Source organism: Acanthopagrus latus, chromosome 21 (genome assembly GCF_904848185.1).
Source record: "Acanthopagrus latus isolate v.2019 chromosome 21, fAcaLat1.1, whole genome shotgun sequence".
NCBI classification, from domain to species: Eukaryota; Metazoa; Chordata; class Actinopteri; order Spariformes; family Sparidae; genus Acanthopagrus; species Acanthopagrus latus.
In genome coordinates, this window is record NC_051059.1 from 3,702,520 (window position 1) to 3,725,381 (window position 22,862).

The 22,862-nt window shown below is 42.2% G+C and overlaps 1 protein-coding gene across 1 annotated transcript in view; it reads right to left on the bottom strand.

The window, feature by feature from the left end:
* Positions 1-8,840: 8,840 nt before the first annotated feature.
* brinp2 (bone morphogenetic protein/retinoic acid inducible neural-specific 2) overlaps positions 8,841-22,862 on the bottom strand; it is a 230,573-nt gene continuing 216,551 nt past the window's right edge. The window contains exons 7-9 of the mRNA XM_037085301.1: positions 21,108-21,330; positions 12,898-13,204; positions 8,841-11,255 (exon numbers count right to left, since the gene is read on the bottom strand). Coding sequence (XP_036941196.1) covers positions 10,434-11,255; positions 12,898-13,204; positions 21,108-21,330 — 1,352 coding nt within the window. The 3' untranslated portion in view covers positions 8,841-10,433. The remainder of the gene's footprint in view (positions 11,256-12,897; positions 13,205-21,107; positions 21,331-22,862) is intronic.

A 22,862-nucleotide genomic window follows, 5' to 3' on the forward strand; every position in this document is an offset into this window, starting at 1 on the left:
CATTTTCTGAGCGGTCTAATTTAATCAGCTCAATCCAACTCAGTTTGTCAATAAAAGAAGCTGCTATGTTGCTCTGCTAATAGCTCACTGATCCTACTAGTGATTGTTAGTCCATATCAACAGGTGAGAAGACAACAGAAACCCTCCAGGATGGTGCACTAAACCAAACTGACTGATTACAAACATAACACCAAACTAGAAATGTCCATTGTGCTCCCCCTATAGCATTTAGTCATGCTAACTAGCCTAGTTTTGTGCAATTTTTAAATGTGATTCTGTCTGTTGTATCACATTTATTCATTTCAATTGTAATTATGTATATTTCCTTATTGTATTTTTACATTTTTGCACTGTGCCTTCTTGTTTTAACACACTTTAGACTAGGCATCCTTGTGTTTGGCTGTAATATTGTCTTCCTGAGTCCTTTGTTTTGGCATTTGTCAAAGCACTTTGTAAACTGTTTTTAAAGGTTATATATGAATAAATTCAATGTATTATTATTTATGTATTTATTATTATTATTATTATTATTATTATTATTATTATTATTATTAGTAGTAGTAGTAGTAGTATTACCACTAATAATAATAATAATAATAAAATGATTATTATTATTATCATTATTAGTGGTAGTAGTAGTAGTAGTAGTAGATTTATATGTATACATTTCAGCCTGCTTTTGTTTTAAGACTTTTCATTTAGTTGCATAATCCATCCATCCATCCATCCATCTTCTTCCGCTTATCCAGGGCCGGATCGCGGGGCAGCTGCCTGAACAGGGACACCCAGACTTCCCTCACCCCGGACACTTCCTCCAGCTCTTCTGGGAGGATCCCAAGGCGTTCGCAGGCCAGCTGGGTGACATAGTCACTCCAGCGAGTCCTGGGTCTTCCCCGGGGTCTCCTCCCGGTGGGACATGCCAGGAGGGAGGTGTCCCGGGGGATCCGAAACAGATGCCCGAGCCACCTCAACTGGCTCCTCTCGATGTGGAGGAGCAGCGGCTCTACTCCAAGCTCCTCCCGGGTGAGCTCCTCATCCTATCTCTAAGGGAGCGCCCTGCCACCCTGCGGAGGAAACTCATTTCAGCCGCTTGTATCCGGGATCTTATTCTTTCGGTCATGACCCAAAGTTCAAGACCATAGGTGAGGGTAGCAACGTAGATTGACCAGTAAATCGAGAGCTTCGCCTTTCGACTCAGCTCTCTCTTACTACGACAGACCGATACAACGACCGCATTACTGCAGCCGCCGCACCGATCCGCCTGTCAATCTCACGCTCCATCCTTCCCTCACTCGTGAACAAGACCCCAAGATACTTAAACTCCTCCACCTGAGGCAGTAGGTCTCCCCCAACCCGGAGGGAACAAGCCACCTTTTTCCGGTCAAGAACCATGGCCTCGGATTTGGAGGTGCTGATTCTCATCCCAGCCGCTTCACACTCGGCTGCAAACCGTCCCAGGACATGCTGGAGGTCCCGGCTCATCATCCGCGAAAAGCAGAGATGAAATCCTGTGGCTCCCGAACCAGATCCCCTCCGGCTCGTGGCTGCGCCTAGAAATTCTGTCCATAAAAGTAATGAACAGAACCGGTGACAAAGGGCAGCCCTGCTGGAGTCCAACATGCACCAGGAACAGGTCTGACTTGCTGCCGGCAATGCGAACCAAGCTCCTGCTCCGGTCGTACAGGGACCGTATGGCCCTTAACAGAGGGCCTCCGACCCCGTACTCCCTGAGCACCTCCCACAGAATGCCACGAGGGACACAGTCAAATGCTTTCTCCATGTCCACAAAACACATGTGCACTGGTTGGGCAAACTCCCATGAAGCCTCGAGCACCCTGCGGAGGGTATGGAGCTGGTCCAGTGTTCCGCGGCCTGGACGAAAATCGCATTGTTCATCCTGGATCCGAGGTTCGACTAACTCTCTGACTAATTCTCCTCTCCAGTACCCTGGAATAGACTTTCCGAGGGAGGTTGAGGAGTGTGATCCCCTGATAGTTGAAACACACCCTCCGGTCCCCCTTTTTAAATAGGGGGACCACCATCCCGGTCTGCCAGTCCAGAGGCACTGTCCCCGACTGCCATGCAATGTTGCAGAGACGTGTCAACCAAGACAGCCCTACAACATCCAGAGACTTGAGGTACTCAGGGCGGATCTCATTCACCCCCGGTGCTTTGCCACTGAGGAGCTTCCCAACTACCTCAGTGACTTCAGCTTGGTGATGAATGAGTCAACCTCTGAGTCCTCAGCCTCTGCTTCCTCTATGGAAGACATGTCAGTGGGATTGAGGAGATCCTCGAAGTATTCCTTCCACCACCCGACAATGTCCCCAGTCGAGGTCAACAGCTCCCCACCTCCACTGTAAACAGTGTTGGTGGAGGACTGCTTCCCCCTCCTGAGGCGCCGGATGGTTTGCCAGAATTTCCTCGAGGTCGACTGATAGTCCTCCTCCATGGCCTCCCCGAACTTTTCCCAGAAGTCCCCCAGAAGAACGACGGAGTCCCTGGTTGGAACAATCTCCAGTACCCCTCCGAGGGACTCCAAGAAAGCCGGGTACTCTACACTGCTGTTCAGCCCATAAGCCGAAACAACGGTGAGAGACCTATCCCCGACACGAAGGCGCAGGGAAACGACCCTCTCGTTCACTGGGGTAAACTCCAACACATGACGGCTGAGCCAAGGAGCTATAAGCAAGCCCACACCTGCTCGCCGCCTCTCACCGCGGGCAACTCCAGAATAGAAGAGAGTCCAGCCTCTCTCAAGGAGTTCGGTTCCAGAGCCCAGACTGTGCGTAGAGGAGAGCCCGACTATCTCTAGCCGATACCGCTCAACCTCTCGCACCAGCTCAGGCTCTTTCCCCCCAGTGAGGTGACATTCCATGTCCCCATGGCTAGAGTTACCGTCCGGGGATTGGGTCGCCGGGGCCCACGCCCACGACCGCCACCCAAATCACATCGCACCTGCCCCTTCTGGACCCTCCTGCAAGTGGTGAGCTCACTTGGGGGCGGGCCCACGTTGCTCCTTCGGGCTGTGCCCGGCCGGGTCCCGTGAGCAAAGACCCGGCCACCAGGCGCTTGCCTGCGAGCCCCAACCTCAGGCCTGGCTCCAGGGTGGGGCCCCGGTAACGCCAATCCGGGTGACGTACGCGTTCTTGATATTATTTTGTGATTAGGGGATTTTGAACCGATCTTAGTCTGACCTGTCACCTAGGACCTGTTTGCCTTGGGAGACCCTACCAGGGGCAGTAAGCCCCGGACAACATAGCTCCTAGGATCATTCAGGTGCTCAAACCCCTCCACCACGATAAGGTGCTGGTTCAAGGAGGAGTATTTGCATAATTTGCTTTATAATATATAATAGAAGATTCCTAACTGTAGTTTTCACAGATGAAATTTGTTTCGCAGAGAATGTTGAGGTTTTTAAAGAGGCTCAAGACCCACCTTTTCAGCCAGGCTTTTAATTGAAATTTAAATTCTTTTTAATTCCTTTTATGCTCTGCTAATCAGAGCACTTGTATTTATTTATTTGTTTTTTTAAATCCTTTTTTACTGTTTTAATCTATCACGTTTTAGCCTTTATGCTTTTATGTTTAGTCTCTCGTGTTTTTAGCCTTTATGCTTTTATGTCTTAGTCCCTCATGTTTTTAGCTTCTACGCTTTTTGCCTTATTTTACTGTTTTAGTCTGTCAGTTTTTAATCTCCAGTGTTTCCTCATGGGGGCCTGCCAGACTGGGAGTGGTCTCTGGTCGTGGCCACGGGGGATGCTGTCCCATGGACAGCTCCGGCCTGGGTGACCAGAGGGCTCTGCACCTTGGTGTGGGGCCTCCTGTCTGCCTGGGTTGAGGTGGTTCCTGTGGCGGTGCTCCCTGCGGCCTTGGACCGGGATCTCTCACAGTGTGGTTGGCCCCCTAAAGGTAGCTTCCTCCACGCAACAGGTCTCGCTGCCCGGCCATGTCTCTTTAGTGACAGCTACTGTATGGGTGAGTGTGAGTGTGTGTGTCTGTGTGTCTGTGTGAGTGTGTGTATGTCTCTGTGCATGTCTGTTGGGGTGGGAGGGTTGGGTTCTTTTAATTTTCTTCTCTTGATCTTATTTTGCTGTTTCTCTTTTTCTGCTGTTGTTTGTATATTTCTGTGAGGCACTTTGAGATACTTTTTCTGTATGAAAAGCACCATATAAATACAGATTGAGATTGAACATTTTTGAATGAGAACATTAGGTTGCCCTGATGTAAGCCAAATGAGGCAGTGTCATTGTACAGTGTCCTCTCCACTGCAGCCAAGTTGACCTGTGGCCCTTTGCTGTATTCCATCCCCTCCCTCTTTAGCTACTACTTTGAGAGAGGTGTTTTCTGATTTCATGGTTGTAAAGGTGAGGATGACTTTCATGTAGAGTTGATGATCGGGTTTCCCATAAGATTCGAACACCTGCCTTTCTTTGGTCCATTCAGTACAAATGAAGGCAACCTGATGTACTTGCTGTGGTCCAATGTGTGCTTCAGTGGGTCAAATCAATGAAGTATTGTCCAAAAGAGTCTTTGAACAAAGGCCTGATATAACTGATGCTATGGCAGTTATGTTAACCTCTTAATTAGCTGTCATTGTTTTCAAATGAACTGTCATTTTGTGAGATCATTTTAAAAAACTGTGTGGAGGATTCATGGAATACCTTTCTAAGCCTGCAGCCTCTGCATCCATCCATTGATGGATGGATGGATGGATGGAGGGATGGATGGATGGAGGATTCATGTCAAAATATGGCATATGGACAAAACTCAGAAAATGCTTATGGACAAAAATATTCTGATTTATATTAGTCACATCCTATGCCAGTTTCCCTTTATGAATCCCAATCAACTCAAAACATGCTGCACCTTTTGCAGGCTTCACGTAAGGCACATAGTTGCATTTTAAATAGTCAGTGAAATGGCCCTGATTAAAATGCATTCACACTGACAGCATGAAGATTATCACAGAAAACACAGTGAAAAGGGGCAAAACGGAATTTCACAGTGTTAATTCAAATGTCTTGCTGTGGACGCTCAGACAAGAAAATGATGCTGTTTGGTGGAGACAGTGTGGACATTACAAATGCAAAGAATGCGTCGCAAAATGTGATGGATGCTAAGGTGCAGGCCAATGATGACACGCAGCTGTTATATCCTCCAGTTGATGGGGTCAAAGTTTCCATGGTGGACAGAACTTCTCCTGGCAAGTTTGTATTTTTTATAAATCCCAAACTTTACCACTATAAATGAGACCCCAGATCATCATGTGATTTTAGCTGCCTCACAAGGTAAGCAGCCAAGGATCACCTCCCTAGTTGAGCCCCTGACCCATGTCTACACTGTGCACAAACTGTCGTGGTTTGTGCACGGCCCTGGGACAGGAAGGTGCAATGGCAACATTTGTGGTTGTCGCTGTTTTCACTTGGTTGAAGAGCAAGACAACGCCATTCACTAATCCAGCCACCTGCACCACATTAGTTAAGTTTTCAGTGCAGACCTATAACAGTTTGTCTAGCCGCTTTTGTCACCATTTGTCTTGATTTCTCAGAATGCTGATTCCTGTTGTTCTACTCTCTCCACACTCACAGGGTGGCATGGCAGCTCACGGGTTAGCTCAACTGCCTCAGGGCAAAAAGGTCCCACATTTGAACCATGGATGTCCCAGGTCCCAGGAGTTAGCTTGTGATTCCTTTGCATGCATGGGCTCTTCCTTGCACTCCAGTTTCTTCCCATCATCAAATATCTGTGTTAGACTTCATACTTCTCCATCATAGGAACTACAGGGAAATGGCAAAACCATATGCTCATTGATTTGAGTCTAAGCCACCAAGTTCCTTAATGCTTCAGCCATAACATCACTCTATTCAAACCCAGTTGAGTCCTCAGCAGTCAACCCCCTTTTCATCCCTTTCCTCAACCCCAATCATTCCCTGAACACAACACTCATCCTATCTATCTCAAATCTTCTAGCAATTTCAAATGATCGACTATACGCTACACAGTGGCGAGGCCTCTGTCAGGGAATCATGGGGCTGCCCGATAGCCAGTACATTCCGAGCAACCTTCAAAAGAATAGTATAGGGGAAGAAAAGCACAGTTGTTCTCACAGACTCTGTATGATTTATTTTATGATGTTTTGTTAAATAGAGGGCAGGCTGTTAGGACATGTAATGTTGTCAGGGCTATCAGGCAGTTTTTCAGTGCTGTATCTCTTCAAAATGCAGCAACACTGGTGAATATGTAATGTAACCTTGTCTATTCTTGGTTGGAAGTAATGAATGAGCTGGCCAAGTGAGTTTTGGAAAGCAATATGAGGAATCAATTAGTTTTGTATTTTTCTGCAAGCTGTCATGTGAAACTGACGAGCTGTATAAGACCTGAGTCAGATTTTTCTGCCACGATGCTGCTGTTGATACAGCTATAATCAACCACCTTAGGAGAACAACTCATTTTTCCTCAGCCTCTCTCAGTCAAGGTCAAACAAGATCTAACTTTTCAATTTCAATGACCGTCTCACACTGTCTCCACACATGAATCATTTCTCTGGATACATTTGTAATAACACAATTTGAAAGTAATTTTCAAACCCCCAAATCTACACCATTATTGATGGTAGTGTCAAAGGCCTGTGGGTACACAAGCACGATGACTGCACGTGCACACACGTGCCAGTCGATTTCACCAATTCTACCTCATTAATTCAAACGGTCTGACTTTCTAAACATCATAAATCACTCTCAAGACTAGCAGCCCAACCCCTCTCACCTTTTCTCTCCCTCCCACTTTCTTTTAACCTTATCTTCCCTCCATCTCACCCTGTATGTCATCTATTCCCTCTTCAATCACTCTGTTTTTGTTTCTCCTTTCGCCTTGCTTCTTTGGGAGGTCCAGAAAGTTTGTAGTATGCAGTCTAAATAGTGCTCTGATGGATTGGCTGTCTTCCACAGGCCTGAAGATTAGCCCAAGGGCAAACCCACTCCTGTTTCCTAGGTGCCATGCTGAAGATGAATAACTGTTTATTAACCTGATGCAGAGTGAATCCTTCCACACCTTATTATAGGGGAGAAGAAAAAAAAAAAAAACAGGGCGAAGTGGCGCGCTTTCTCCTCGCTGCCCTGTCTGTGTCACTCCTCCTGTCTCTCTCTCTGTTCCTCTCCAGCAGATAAACCAGCAGGCTGATGTAATGTGACAGTGTGCGTTTGCTTCTTGTTTGCTCTCTGACAACCCAGGAAATTGGCTTTTCATCTTACAAAAACCACTGCACTCCTTATATTAGAGGACATTCATCTTATTATGAGGGGCCAAGGGTAATTTGAAGTTTGTGCATCCATTTAATGGCAATGTACTGAGGAGCGGCTTCACAAATGTTTTTTTTTTTGTTTTTTTTGTTTTTTTCAGTCGCATTTCTTCTATAGATAGGTGGTGTACTAGTGAAACCAGTGTGCTAGGCAACCTTCTTTTTATAAGCTTTTTATAACCTAAGGAGGTTGTGTATGTTTTCACCTGTGTCCATTGGTTGGTTGATTTGTCAGCAGGATTGCATAACACATGATTCCTTTTATTACAACATTCAGACACTAGTCCTTAATTCAGAGATTTTCAGTCTTCTGACACTTCGGACTAATCATAGTCTCTGTGTGATAAACATAATGTAAACAATTCAATGGTGGTAGCAGTAACTCACCAATGTGACTTCCATGGGTGCGGCAAATATTTCCATGGTAACAGTGAGCGCCACATATCAGAGACGTCACTGTTACACTTGAGAGTGTGGTAGAGTGTAGTTTTCCCATAGTAGTCCCATGTAGTCCCATGTAGTCCCATGCCATTGTGACCAGGACATGTTTTTCTTAAAATTCCTGGAACCTCACTTACCAGCTTTATTAAGGTCAGTTCTGTTTGGAAAATTCTCTGCCTTTGACAAAAGGGCAAGAAATGTATAGATCCTTACATAATCAATAAGCACCATTTGTGCCATTTAAAATTTCTAGGTTACCAAACTACATATTTCACTTTTATGTTACCATAGGTACTGAAAAAAAAGCTCAGTTGGGCTCCGCTCTGGCTTAACAGGTTAAAACACTTGCAGCCAGTGAAATGACTACATGGTAGATGAGTGTAACTTAATAAGTACTGACCTTGAGGCAAAAGAAAGGTTGGAAATGGGACAAGATAGGGAAACCTTGTCAATTTGCCTAAATGTTTCCCAAATTGTGTAAGTTTGATGTTTGATGTATGATTTAGATGAAGAACTCTTGCACAAAGTAACTTTAGACATATTTGCACACATACAACCAGACAACCAAAATACAGATATTTAGTAGCATGACACAGTTTGAAAAACAATCGATACCTATACATGTGTTTTGTAAATGACCCTGCAGAACAATTTATGTGATTGTTGAAAATTGTGCATCACAGAATGGAAATGACAGCAGGACAGTCTCTAGGTGATGAGACCATAGACTGTAACTGGCAAGACCAGTTGCCAATTTTGGTACTTTGTTATCTTAAAACTTGAATTCAACCTTGATCTTGAAAATACTGTGAAGTCAGATATAGTGGCTGTGTTCCCCTTAACATTACAGTGAAACATAACATCAGTTGCAACAACATTATCTCCACCCTCCACCTGCTGGCAGTTGTGCTGCACCTTTATGTGAGTAAATACAAAAAACTCTGACAACCTGTTCTGTGATATATATATATATATATATATATATATATATATATATATATATATATATATATATATATATATGGTAAATGGTCTATATCAATATGTTTTTTCATAGTACACATGTTGTAACAGTGAGAAACAAGGAGAAGGATCCCAGATAGATAAACCACTTTGTTTTTACTTAAGCAAGCTGAGCACAGAAGAACTGCTGAAAATGACATACAAGGTTTACTGACTTTCAGTGAGAAATTAGTGAAGTAAATGTAGAATCATATCAAGTATCATAAGTGGTAAGTTTGCAGCTCTCAAGAGTACCATCACTACCCTGCAAAAACTCCTGTCGCCGTGGTAACCAGCAGCTGACGTTGGACCCACTTGTCAAAAAAAAAAATGATTTCATTGACCTGAGACTAAACCAAACTATTGAAAACCTTTTTAAACCATAACAAAATCAACAAGGCTCTATGAGTTACTGAGAGTCTGTATAGAAGGATTCTGCAGAACAATTACATTATGCTAGTACTGGTGTGCACTGTGGATAGTGACTCAAAGTTTCACAACACCAAATCAAAACAGATAAATGCAGAAAGTGTGACTGGCATTTACATGGAAAAGCTACATTACCACTGGAGAATTTGTCTGCTGTTCTGTCTTGGTAGAAATATTGAAATATAAAAAGCAATACAGCCTTTGCTGGGAAATCAAACACAGAAACTAAATGTGCTTCTTATCTTAACACTGACTCTCCATATAAGGCATGAGTTTGTCTTGTTATAAACATTTTTTTGGTCTTTGCACTGGGTTATCTAAAAAGCAATGTGCACTTGTCCACACCTGGGGTTAGATGGAGCGTTATTTACAGCGCTATATCCGCAGACCTTTTTGTTACCACGTCAGAAGATATCTTTATGATGTCAGCTCAGAAAAATAACTCAACATTTAAGATAGTTTGCCATTCACTTTGCCGCTGTGTTCACCGTCTTTTGGTTTAGACACACCACCAAGGACAGAACATCACTAACAGGCTTCTCACTCGGATGTTAAGCATAGATACTTACAAGTTTTTCAAATGCCAGATAAAATGGAAGGCAGGGATTAAAAAGAAATATTCAAAGACAGTAACAGGGTTCAGGATTATCAAATTTTTAACTTTTAAGCATAACATAACAACTCATTCACCACATATATAATATTATCCCATTTTCCCTTCCCACCAGATTGTTCTGTAGCCAAAGAAAATAGGGTTAGAAAAGGGGAAATCCTCTTCCATTAACTCATTTTTTGAAGACCCCTTAAGAGTTCCGCTTTACATATCAAAATCACCTCTATCTTTGGCAGAGGTCTTAGGTATACTTAATGACATCGGCTCTCTGAGGTTCCAAATCATAAAATCTATCAGTGTTGGTTCATCCAGTCGTACAGTTCGCCTAAAGCAGGGCAGTAATAGCAAAAGTAAGCCTCCAGGCTAGTTGTTAGAGCCTCTGAAAGAGTGTCCACGGATTAGCTGTTCTCCAAGTAGTCTGCAACACGACTCAAATGTTCATCAAAGGGCTCTGGCAGCAATTTAACATAAAAATGTGACACCAGAAACCAAGCCAAGAGTGAGCATAAGACAAGCCCAGCAGACAACCTTTAAAGTTGTGGGTTCTATTCATTCATTGCCCCCGCCCCCCCCCCATCCAACCTGTCTCTGGTTGCCCCTGAAGCAGCACGTCCACCTTCTGTGTGTAGAATCACTCCTGACTTATGAGCTAGCTGCACAGCTGGGCAAGCTCAGGTTCAGGAGAAGCATTGGGAAGCTTGGAGTTAAAGATCTGCAGAGAGTCCTTAATGCGTGCTGCCTCTCCAGCTGACAGCTTGAGCCGATGACGCAACAGACATGAAAACAGGTCGAGCGGCTGTGGTGCCGGTGGAGACAGGCGGTTAATCCGGTCTCTCATCTCCAGCAACATGAGAAAGGCAGCGTCCTGTGTACCCTGCGTGTAGGGGTAGTCCAGCTGGAGAATCAGATCCTTGATGCCCTCGGGGTCAAAGTGCATGCTGTAACCAAACACCTTCAGTGTGTTGATCTTCATGTACCCCAAGTTGGATGTCTGGTCATCCAAGTCCAACGGTTCATAGAAGAGTGTTTCATTCACTGTTGGATCATCTGTGACTATGCGACTTCGCAGATAGATGTGCACTGTTTCAAAGAAAGACTTCCACTTGTTGCCCAGATGGAGTGTCCAGTTGTAACACTGTGCCGTGACTACAGCATCCAGTCGAGTTCTCTCCCAGTCAGGGAAGTCAGGCTGGTTCACAGGCATGAACCAACTCTCAGAGTGGCTCCCTCCAAAAGGATTCACGTAAATGGCAGGCACGGGCTCCAACGTTGAATTCTTAGTTGAGCATATCTGGAAAGAAATGCCCATCAGCATGTGGATGAGATTGGACTTGTTTTTGTTACTCTTGAGTGTCAGCAACATCCTCTTTCTCCAGGCAGGGTTGAACCAGCTTCCAAGACGGACATCGTTGCTGATGTAGATGGCGTGGACCTCTATTCTGCTGTCCAGTCGCTGAAGCAGGTACTTCACCTGAAGAGGAATAAATAAACTGTGAGATCACATTCAGGTAGGCAAGTAGTAGTAGACATATCACTTCCACGCTGGTCCTCAAACAATACAGTATATGCTCTCTACACATGTATGGCCGCCAGTAGTGTAACATCATGGTGATAGGCCCAGGTGTAAATATTTTGTTGTGGCCCTAAACAAAAGTGCACGCACGCACACACACACACACACACACACACACACACACACACACACACACGCACACACACACTCACACACACACACACACACACACACACACACACACACACACACACACACACACACAAACATGCAAAAACCTCAAAGCACCTGACAAACCATGGAAGAGGAGAAATGCGAGTAATTACATCTCTTTCCAAGCCATTGAAAGAGTAAATACCAAAGAAGAGACACGCATATTCATAGCAGGGCACAGTGGGATTGACTTGGCTGTTGAAAATCATCCAGAGACATTTTCATCCCAGATTTTTGAGAGGAAGGAATTAAACGCCTGGTCTGAAATTGCCGCCTGGTCCCAAATTGCCGACTGGTCTGTTAAGTGATTGAAACAAACAATCATCCCGGCTATTATTTGGTATGTTATGGTATGACAACTCTCCTGGCCCGGGGAGAGAGACATGCCTCGGTTCAGCCCACAGTGCTCAGCTGCAGACACAGCAGAGAGGTGACAAGACCCGACTCATCATGACTGACAGGCATCAAGGCCACTCAACGTTACATTACCAACCCGCTCCCAGCTATTTCATTCACAAAAACAGGGCATGTGGCAATTCTGGACAGCTGTTTTTTTTTTTTTTTCTTTTTCTTCCTTCATGGGCCCCTGAGGGCGTCTGGGCCCCGGTGCAACTGCACCGGTTGCACTGCCGATACTTACACTACTGATGGCCGCCATTTTGTGACACAAGCTTTCTGTTGTAGTTTTTTTGTTGCAAAACCCACACTAAGCTAACTTTCATGAGGATAATATACATTTCTAGGAAGCTGGAACGTGTTACAACATCCTTAATAGGCTGATTTACAGACTTATTATGAAGACTTTACAGACGTTTATGTGAAATATGGTGGAGTGCCTTATATTTGTTTAAGAAAAATACATACAATATGACATATTTTTAAAGCAAAAAGGTAACATTATTGAAATGGAATTGATTACAAAAATGTCAGCCAGAAAAAGCAGATCTAAAATGTAGCACTTTAAATGTTCATATTTATTTGTTACTTTTCAAGGTAATTATAGACTTGTTTACAATGTTGTTGCATCTCAATAGACCTACAATACAAGCATTTAGTTTTAATTTGTGTTGTATTTATGTTTTTGTACTATGAAGCAAAAAGAGTTTTTTCAGAGGAAGAGGATTTCAGGGTGCTATTCAGGTACTGTATACCTAACAGTGCTCTAGTGCTTTTTTGTAATTTTAATGAAAAATGTGTATATTATGTCTTTATTGCACTGTTATGGAGGTGGGTTTCCATCTATGCATCAAGAAACCTGTATCAAAGTGTGTTGATATAGAGAGTATGTTAATTGCGTCATGACCTTTATTGTAACCGCGTTACTGTACCATTTGCTCAACATAGCTTTTAGAACTAATGCAATACATGTACAATAATCTCTGAGAACCTCAGCATCAGGCATGTCCAAGTCCAAGTTCAGATAGTGGTCCAAGGATGCTGCGATGCTTGGCCGGCAGGAACCAAGATGAAGGAGGTTGCCATGGTGACAGGCCCCGCAGCGTGTAGCGTTGTCAGTGGCACAGGAGGAGCAAGAGGTGGATGAGGTGCCCACAATGCAGGGAATGATTCCCTGGCAGGTGGGCTGCTCCACAGGGCATATACAGCTCCGCACCTCCTCAGAGAAGGAGCCCAGTACTCCGTGGTCATTACAGTAGAGCAGAGACTGGGCCCTGCTCAACCAGAAACCAACAGGCCTGCAGAGAGAAGAGACAGAGTAGGTAACTGATTATTTAGTAATTCCAGTGGCCTGGAGACCAGTGAAGATAAGGTCACAGAACAGTGTTTGAAGCCAGAAAGGTGACAAGGTAACATAGTATGAAATTCTGTTATCCTTTAAGGCCATTTTTTTATTTGGCTTATTCAGTCATCAAAAATGAAGAGTTTGTTTGAACACATTGCCAACTGATTTGATTACATCTGAAAGTTTTAGCATTTCTTGAGAGTCCATGAAGTTTCCTTTCTTATGATGAGAAAATAACTCATCTGTGTCTCCCCTTTACTTGGCTCTTTCACAGTTGCCCGGCACAGAAAACTCATTAGAGGCTTTAGCTCTGTTATGGGAACAGTGGCCTTAGATTTCTACTCAGCCACCAGCATTTGGTTTCAGTTGATTGTTCTGTTGCTGTAAGAAACACCAACAATTTCACAGAGAATGTAGTTTGAATCTTTTTTAAGAAAGATTTACATCACGCAAGTCCCTTAAAACCAAGGTTGTTGTATTAACGTCTGTGTTTGTATACACATTTGACAAAAAGAGCTTTTAAGGGGTCAGTAGACACACTGGGTCCAGTCTTTATACTAAACTAGACTGACCTCTGTCCGGCTTTATATGCACACACGAGAGTGGCCTCAATATAAGATATATAAGCAAAAAGGCAGATTTCATTAATATAATCAATATTTGAGTTTTTTTGCATGGTAGGTATCTTCTGTTTAAGCCAACAGGATGTCCCGGTGTCAAGTGGAAGCAAATCTAAATCCTTATTAATCATCCTTCGAAAACATTAAGTCAGTCATCACCTGCAGTTCTAAAAAAAAAACCCTGTCACACAAACCTTAATTGAGTTTGTAATACTGTTCAAGGGTGACCTGCACCATGGTATTGATATGTCATTTGCCATTGATTCCTCAAGGCCAAACAAAGGTAAAATCTGTTTTATGATTAGCTAATCTTCATAGCTTTAAAAATGTTGTAACAACACACGGATCAGACCCAAACCACCAATACACTTAGTTTGAGAAGATAAGGATCCATGATAATGGCAAATCACGGTAATTTCACTGAAGTTATACGTTTAGCTCTGTGCAAAGATGAAAACTGACTGAAAGAAAGATGTTATGACCTTCACTCACAATGGCATTTAAAGGGCTAAGCACCTGTCTTCCACTAAATTTATTTAATAATAGAGCAGAATCAAGCAGTTGCCTGAAGACAAAAATCAAATCCTGCACAGCTCCATTAAGTTGCTCAAGCAGTCAAGAGAAGTAGGGCCACACCAGGATGTAAACCCTCAAATCAAATCTTGTCCAACTCTCACCCATCTTCAATAAGTTCCAGCCAGAGGCGGAAATTAAATCAGTTCACACTCAAGCACTCACCATCACCCAACAGGTGACGTTTGAGTCTGAGAATAAAGCAGACATACCCCCATCATAACAAGAGTTGCATAAGTATAATGGAAAATCCTACCATAGACCATATTCACAGGGCAGCCATTTTCATGCTTGGGTTGTGGAGCTCAAGTGCTGCGATAATGTCGTGCTGCTGTGTTCCAGCTTGCAGGTTGAATTACTATATGGAATATGACATTGTTATCAGTTCACCACATCTCGATTGGTCCGCAAGTTAAAAGATGTTGGATAGTGAAAATCTGGAGGGACATCCAGCAATATTTTTAAAGTGAAACAACATTAGATAACACAACAACTAAAGTTAGCATTCAGACATTTCCTTTTTAATATTTCAATTTGACATTCAGGTTTAATTAAGGTTTAATGTTATCTAGGAAGTGGTTGAACATTAATGATTTTTCTTTTACCTTTAAATATGACCAAATCCCTCCGGAGTTTAGATTACAGTTTTTTCGGTTGTTTTTCAATCAGAAAACAGTGAAATTATGTCTGTTGGGTTTCCTGTTTTTATACAACTTGCACCCTGAAACACAGCAAAACAACAGCAGAGCTTCTGATCCTGATTGTGATGTCAGAGGAAAATGGCTACCATGTGAATATGATGTTTCTCCCACATATCTCCAGCAAGTCACTCCAGGTGCAGTACATATCCAGACATCTTCATGACTGAAACAGATGACAACCAAGACTAATTTAAAGGGGGAAGAGAGGAATCCTTCCTCTGATGTACCAAAATCACGTCAATGAGAAAGTGCAAAACAGCAATCTATCAGAAGCCTTGAAAATCGGTAGTCAGGCCACCTCATCTTAGAACTGACAGTTAGCAAGCTTTTAAGCTCAAAGTGTTTTTTTTTTCCCCTTCTGCAAGAGCTCTTTATGAATTAAATGATACTGAGAACAAAATGTGGATGGATGCTGACAGATGGAGATCAGCTTAGGAGTATTGCCTAGCCCCAAACCTCTTACAGAAAGGCTTAGAGAAAACTTAGGGAGGTTATCTACATGTGCATTTTCCAAACCAACTAGTTAGTCCTCATCTGACATCTCTTCTCTTCTAATCTACATGCACATCTCAGCTCTTTGCCATTATGTCCATGGTTGTTTTCAAGTTTTGGAATGTGCTCATTGTTGCTTCTCGTGGCTGGTGAGTAGCAGCACCCATTACAACTGTGGTTCTCACAAATAGTGAGGATCATTTCTTTCCTCCTGCCTCAGGGAGCTCATTGCCACTTGGCCAAATGGAATGAGGTGAAGACGTAGCACTCCATTTTGAAGAAAGTTAGAAAGAATACTTCTCTCCATAGTGCTCATTATGCAAGCTGCAGCCACCTTCCCTGCTTCTCACTGACAAAAGATGTGCTCCTCTGTGTAGGAGGGTCCTGAACACCAATTCTTTATGTTGTAAGTAGTGGTTAGAGTTAAACTTGTGACAATGGTCTGTTTGAGTGTGCTTCCTGTACACTGTCTTTATGCATTTATCATCCTTCACATAAAAACAGGTGAGAACCGCTGTCTGTTCACTTCATGTGATATTTTGATGTCTCTTAATTTCATGGAGTAAAATAGATGATTCCATGTTATACAGAAGTTTAGTATTCTGCACTGTTTTTTTTTTTTTTTTCTTCTGGGTTTTGAAGTATATTTTGTGTTCAGTTAAACAGTTATAAATGTTGATATTCAAGAGATAGTTGTGTAGTTTTGACAAGCAAAGACTACTCAAAGCTTAAAAATGATCCCACACATGACATTCTCTTAGGATATCAACCATTGTGCAATGTATTTTACTGAGAAATCAACTGCCTGACATCCCAGCAGTTGCTGTCAACAGAAGGGCAGTGTAACAAGGGGGAGGAGGGTTAATGAAGCAGGTTATGGGACTTGGAATGTGATTTTAGCCATTCATTTAAAAGTCTAATTTATAATCTGGTCATTCAAGCATATAGGATACAGCATTAATCCAATTTAAAAATCAGCTGCTGTTGTTCTGGTAATGCTTTCCATAAAATACACAACATCTCGGAATAGTTAGTTAGTGGTAGTTTAAGATGTGAATTTCTGGATGTGCTCATGTGCAAATAAATGTCAGAATACTCCTTTGTCAGCATGCATTCATTTAGGAATGAGGAGTTGTTACATTCATGAGGTACATTCATAGATTTCTTTGTTTGTATATTTAACTCTTTGTTAAGACGTGTCGGTTAAGAAATATGCATTGCTGAGGTATACTGATTATTTCCCCTTGATTTGATGACCACGTTTCCCTTTAAGCGTAACCATTCCCCATTACACATCTCATGTTTCTCTGATCTTATTTCAATGGTGTACAAATGAAATGAAATGCAGTACACTTCAATATCCATGTCACAGCAATTGACAATTAGTTGTCCCCATGACTTTTTCAGTGTGCATTGTATTTTATTTCATTTAATTTCCATGTTTAATATACTTTTTTTTACTCATCTCTAAATATTTTGTTATTCAAGAAAATATCTTCTTTTTAGATATTCTGAGAAGAATGATTCTCAGTTAAAAAGTGAAGTTCAAAGTGGGTGGTAAAAGACAAGTTTTTTCTGAAAAGGTTGGATAAGCACTTTAAACAATGATATCCCGATATTACACGGATGTTTAAACCGCATACGGCCCATTTTTCATTGTTGAACATCTAATTCACGGTATACTCCATATTTTTTAACAAATGGGATTATCTATCCACGGCAATTTGACACCTTTTTCCTGTAGAAGATGGATGTTTGGTGTGTCAGAGATGAAAAAGGCAGACATACATAAATTACCATCCACTTTGGAGCAGCAACAAGTTCAGACTGAAAATTGGCTCTGCAGAGATTCTATCCCCAGGCTAAGTTCAGGAAATCACACACAACATTGCCCAAATGCTCCAGCAATTCCTTCCCCCCAGGCCTGTGTAAATAGACAAAAATGAATGATGATAAAACAAATGGATTTGTGCAGAAGGAAATAGAACACTTTTGCAGCTGAGAAGCCCCTGATAACTTGTTGTTGCTGGTATGAACTGGGTTAAGATTCTGAGTGACAGAGGCAAGACGGAGAGAGAGAGCGAGGCGACAGGAAGGTGACTGAGGGAGAGAAATAAAGACAGAAAGCGAGGCAGCATGGGGGGGGGGGGTCGATGGAGTGATTGGTGGAGGGAAAGAACTGTCAGGGAAAAAAAGTCCTCTGTAAACAAGTGCTGAGCTGTCAGACCGGGAGATAACTTGATTACAGCATGCCACCACACAACATACTTTACCCAACAAAGACCTCCACTACCTGTAACTAGACCCTTCATCTCTATCACATGCTCCCCTTCTTTCCCTCTTGCACTCCTCCCATCATCTTTATTTCTCCTGTGTTTTCTCTCTCTGGCTGTTCACATCTCTTACTCAAGTCCCCTCCCTCTTTTAACACCTGCTTTTCACAAGCCTGTCTTCAATTTTCCCTTTGGCATGGCAACAGAACTGATGTGTAATGACAGCTGAGTGAGGCTCAAGAGGGTATTTGGCTCAGAAGTCAACCACAGGTGTAGCTTTCACTCAGGCAAAGGGAGTCAGTTAGCCTGCCAAATTATTAGGAGATGGTAGTTTTCAACAGCAGTGTTGCTCTTTTCTTTGTCTGTTCAGCAGTGTGTGCCACTGAGCGCAAACACCTGTATGTATGTGCATTAAAAAAAACTAGCCCTATATCCCTGGAAATTACATTTCTATTGAACAGTTCTGCACATCATGATTTGCATCCGTCCGGGAAGTTGTTGCTTGTAATAAGTCCTCCGAATCAAACAACAAATTAATCTTTTTTTCTATGGCCTGTAAAATGACACACACAAGTGTGCTCTGTTCTTACACCCTTGTCAGCAGGATGACATATTTTGTTCCTCATGAAGCAAAAGAAGTAAAAGAATCAGTTTTATGATGATAATGCCATGATCTGTCCATTCTCACTCCAAACACATCCCAAGACAGCAGCCTGGTCAGTGACCCTATGCTTATTTGACACTACAGGTAGCCCTCATGCATCACTTGGTGAAGAGTACCTGTAGTGCAGTAGCATAAAAAGCAAGAAAAGTCAGTGTCAGGGGTGGTCAGGGGGTCAGATGGCTCGAACAACAGGATTTCCCCCCAGAGACTGGGGTTCACATGCCATGTATGACCACAGGCAAGACTGATTTATGTTTAAGTTATGTCACACGAGTAAGTCAACATTCGTAAATTACATAACACAAGTTATGTATGTGACATGACTGAACTTGGAAGGCACGTGTAGAGGGGGCAGCTAAGGGTGCTTGGGTTCATGCCCCTTTACCCCTGATGCCCAAAGTGGCCTTTTGTCAAGGTGTATTTTATAATTAGTAGCAGTAGTTCTGTTACATAATTTGTCTTAAGTGTAGGAAATAGTTGTTTTTGTAATTTGTTTAGCTAGTTTGGAGAACAGAATAGCATACTTTGCAACCAGTTGTGTGCCATAAAGGTTTTCTATCTATTCCCTTTAAATTAGTCTTTTTGTACTACAAAGCATTGTATTTGAGAAAAATAGGCCAAAAATATTCAATACTCTAAAAGCATGCTTAAATCTAGACTTCTAATATAAAGTTCCTGAAGATACTGTACATCACTGTGCCATCAGTAGTTAACTGTGCAACTTCCAAATGTTTTAGATTTCTGTTTGAAAAATTAGTTACACACAAAATCTGTTCTCAAACTAGGTGTCAATTAATTTTCTTTTGATCAACTGATCAAATCATTGTTTCATCTTCAGGTCCATGTGCCCCTTTTAACTTTGATCACCTTCCGCTCTGAAGGGTTCTGCATGACCCTAGAACTTGCCCCAGAAGTCCACTGGCAATTATATGTATTTGTTATAAAAATAACAGCAAACAGACAGAAGGTTGGTGTTCCCAGCTTAAGGCCACTGACCAAGCTGCGGTATTCGACGAGTTAGGAGAGAGAACTTGTTGCTGTGGTTAGGGTTTGTTAAGGTTTAGACACAATAACAATATGGTTAAGTTTAGGGCAAGATAATGATTTGGGCAAACATGATTACAACATGCAAGTTATATCATGGTTGAAATAATAAATATGTACGGTTCAACAATGATTGCAGAAAAGCAACAACACTGCCTGATGGTTGGAAACAGGGAATGAACAGCAGTCTCATTTGATGGTCAGATGTTCTGTTACTGGTCTACCAACCACTCAAAGCACTTGACAGCACATGCCACAATCCCCCATCCAAACGCACACTCATACAGTGATGGCTGTGGCTACTATTCAAGGTTCTGACCTGCTTTCTATCCAAAAGACCCCACAATATTTCTATGCTGAGGCATTCGCACACTCACACAAATGGAACAGCCATTGGGAGCAATTAGGTGTTCAGTATCTTTCCCAGGGACACCAGGACATGCTACTACAACAACCAGCCGTCTGATCAATGGATGAACCACTCTACCTCCTGAGTAACACAGCCACACAAATGTTATATAAAAAGGTCAAAAGTAAGAGCTGCATTTTGCTAGAAAAGAAATTGTCTTTATGAAGTCATCTAACCACGTTGGGAGGCCAAATGATAACAGTTGTTCTGAAAGGCCACAGTGGAAGGTGAAAAGCTGGTCCGCATAGAGAGAGGAGGGATGTGATATTGTTTACATGTAGGAATAAAGCTGACCGTTGTCAGACTTTGTGCGTCAGTCTCTCCTCTGAGATGTTTTCTAGTTTTGCACTATTTGTGTCATATTGTGGAAAGTATGAGGAATGACTGCTGAAGGGTTTGCTCATATAAACTCCAGATGACATCTACAGAGGGTCCAGAGATTGTCAAAAGTTGCTATTTAACACATGTAGCTAACAACAGGAGAATGCCCATACCAGACATACTTTCACTTACTGGAAATACTTGGTTCAGGGATGTGGTAGCATTTAGACTGTAGAGATGTTAGGCTACAACAAACGCAAAAGTTTTCAGTTCTCAGTGAGATTTTTACAGTCTCTTAACAGATTATGCGTTTATAAAATGCTGATGATTTTAACTTTTGCACAGTTGTTGCAAGGTCACATTATTAACAATATCTGGGGTGAATACGATCCATTCAGTTAAGCCCTGGGTACATCTATCTACATAGTGGTACACTCATAAAGCCCAACAGCTTTATACAGTAATACATATTGACCTATGTACAATCTTTTGTCAGCAGAGGCAACCTAATGCTGAAAAAGCTGACAACATAATGCCATCAATCTACAAAGACATGTTTTGGAGAGATATCAGCTTAATCACTGGCATGATTCCCACTTTCCGGTGTGTATAACTTTTGGACTTTTTAAAAGCTGGAATCTTTCCAGCTCTGGATTTTCCTCTTGTTGAGGGGCTGTTAGAGAGCCTGTAGTCCAGTAATGACAAATGATGCTTTCTCCGTTTAGTTGTTTTTTTCTGTTAATGTATCCTAGTAGTTACCTTTCTCTGGGCAGACTGATGCGAGGTTGTTTCGGGCAGCGTTTGCTCAGGGTGAAGAGCTTCCTGACAATCTTCTGGGCCTTGCCCAGGACCAGGGCAGTGCTTGACTCCAGCTGGGCATAGCGCTTCAGGAGGGACAAGTCAGCTGACCACAACTTGCCGATAATGGACACATTCAAGAACCGGTCAGTGGGCAAGCGCTTCAGGAAGGCTTTGAATTCATCTGCAAGGAGTTCAAAAGAGACAAGAAGGGGAGAAAAGTAGGAGAACACAAAGGTGGAGAAAGAGAAAACAGAACAAAATTAGACACAACCCTGAGTACTTTATTTGCTAACAACAGCATTATATCCCTTGCGGCATGTATAGATAATGACTGAGGCGCTTGGGGCGTTTCATTTGTCATTAGAGCACAAAAAAGCTGTTAACATCTAATGAATTGCCATTACAGAGTAAACACCTGTGCTACAATCCGCAGTTATACTCATTCACCTCACCATTAGAAGCTCATCATTTTCATAGTAGCACCATTGGCAATGTTGTCATTTAGAAAGAATAGTTATCTGATGATTGACAGCATGGTGCCATGCACAGATGGGCAGTTTCAGTTATGTTGTAATCTTTTCTTTTAAAGCCAAAACAAGTTGAGAGAAACTCCATAATCACAAACTGAATGGACCAATAAAAGCATGTGGTGAAATGGTGAGAGCCGCCCCTCTCACTCTGTGGCGTTCTCCTCTAAAATGCAAATGGCTAAAAAACTGTTGGGAATGTCATTCACAGCAAATTCTGCAGCTGTCACAGCAAGTTTGTGTCAAAACCAAACAATGAAAAAAAGCTAGGTTTAATGTCAATACATCTTTGGTTTCAGCGGTTAAAGGATCATTTCAAACACACCTTACATAACCTCTGCCATCTCCAACAATATGTCAATCAAAACCATAAGGCATCTGAATTGGTTTTATTTGCATAGACCTAGCATAATGAGGTGTTTTTCCTTATTGTAAGTGAAAAGGGCAGTTTACGTAAGTTTTTTGTCAGCCCTTTGTCTTCTCCTACACACTTGTCAGTCAAATAAATTTAATATCATGCTGAAATCAAACTGCGGTTAAAACACAGTTTTTCAGTTTTCACAGTTCTCCATAGGTCAATAGGTCTCCAATTACTGAATATGTATTTATGTAAAATAATGTCTTAAAGGGGCACACACTTGGTATCTGCTGACATCCTTAGAGCTGTTCTTTCCACTTCATAATGACTCCTGTCATAATGACAGAAGTCATTATGAAGTGGGTGTCCTGAGTGTTCCTCCACACAACTAGAAATGTGCTGAACGTGTTTCTCCCTATGTGTCTTGCTAGGATATCAAATTTATCATCCTATTATGGACCATGTGGCCTTGATACCAGATTTGCACAATACACATTTTTGCTAACTTGACTTCAAATTACATAGTGACCAAACTAGAGTGTCACAGTTTGAAGATTCAGGTGCTAAAGCTGAGCAAAGCTGCTGAATTTGAAGAGAATGTTTGGAAGAACATTGTGTAAAACGACATAGCGTAGGTTTCTGAGAGCATCATGTAGGTTGCTGTCCTGTCATTTTTGCTAAATGGTAATTCATTTGCGACTTCATACCAAATATGTCTCTGAATTGTGCTTTTATATCATGCATTATGTAGTCTTCAGCTTGTAGTACAAGTTTGCTGTCCTGAGCAACAATCTAAGAAACTGAGCGTGGTTTATACTGGCCTCATGC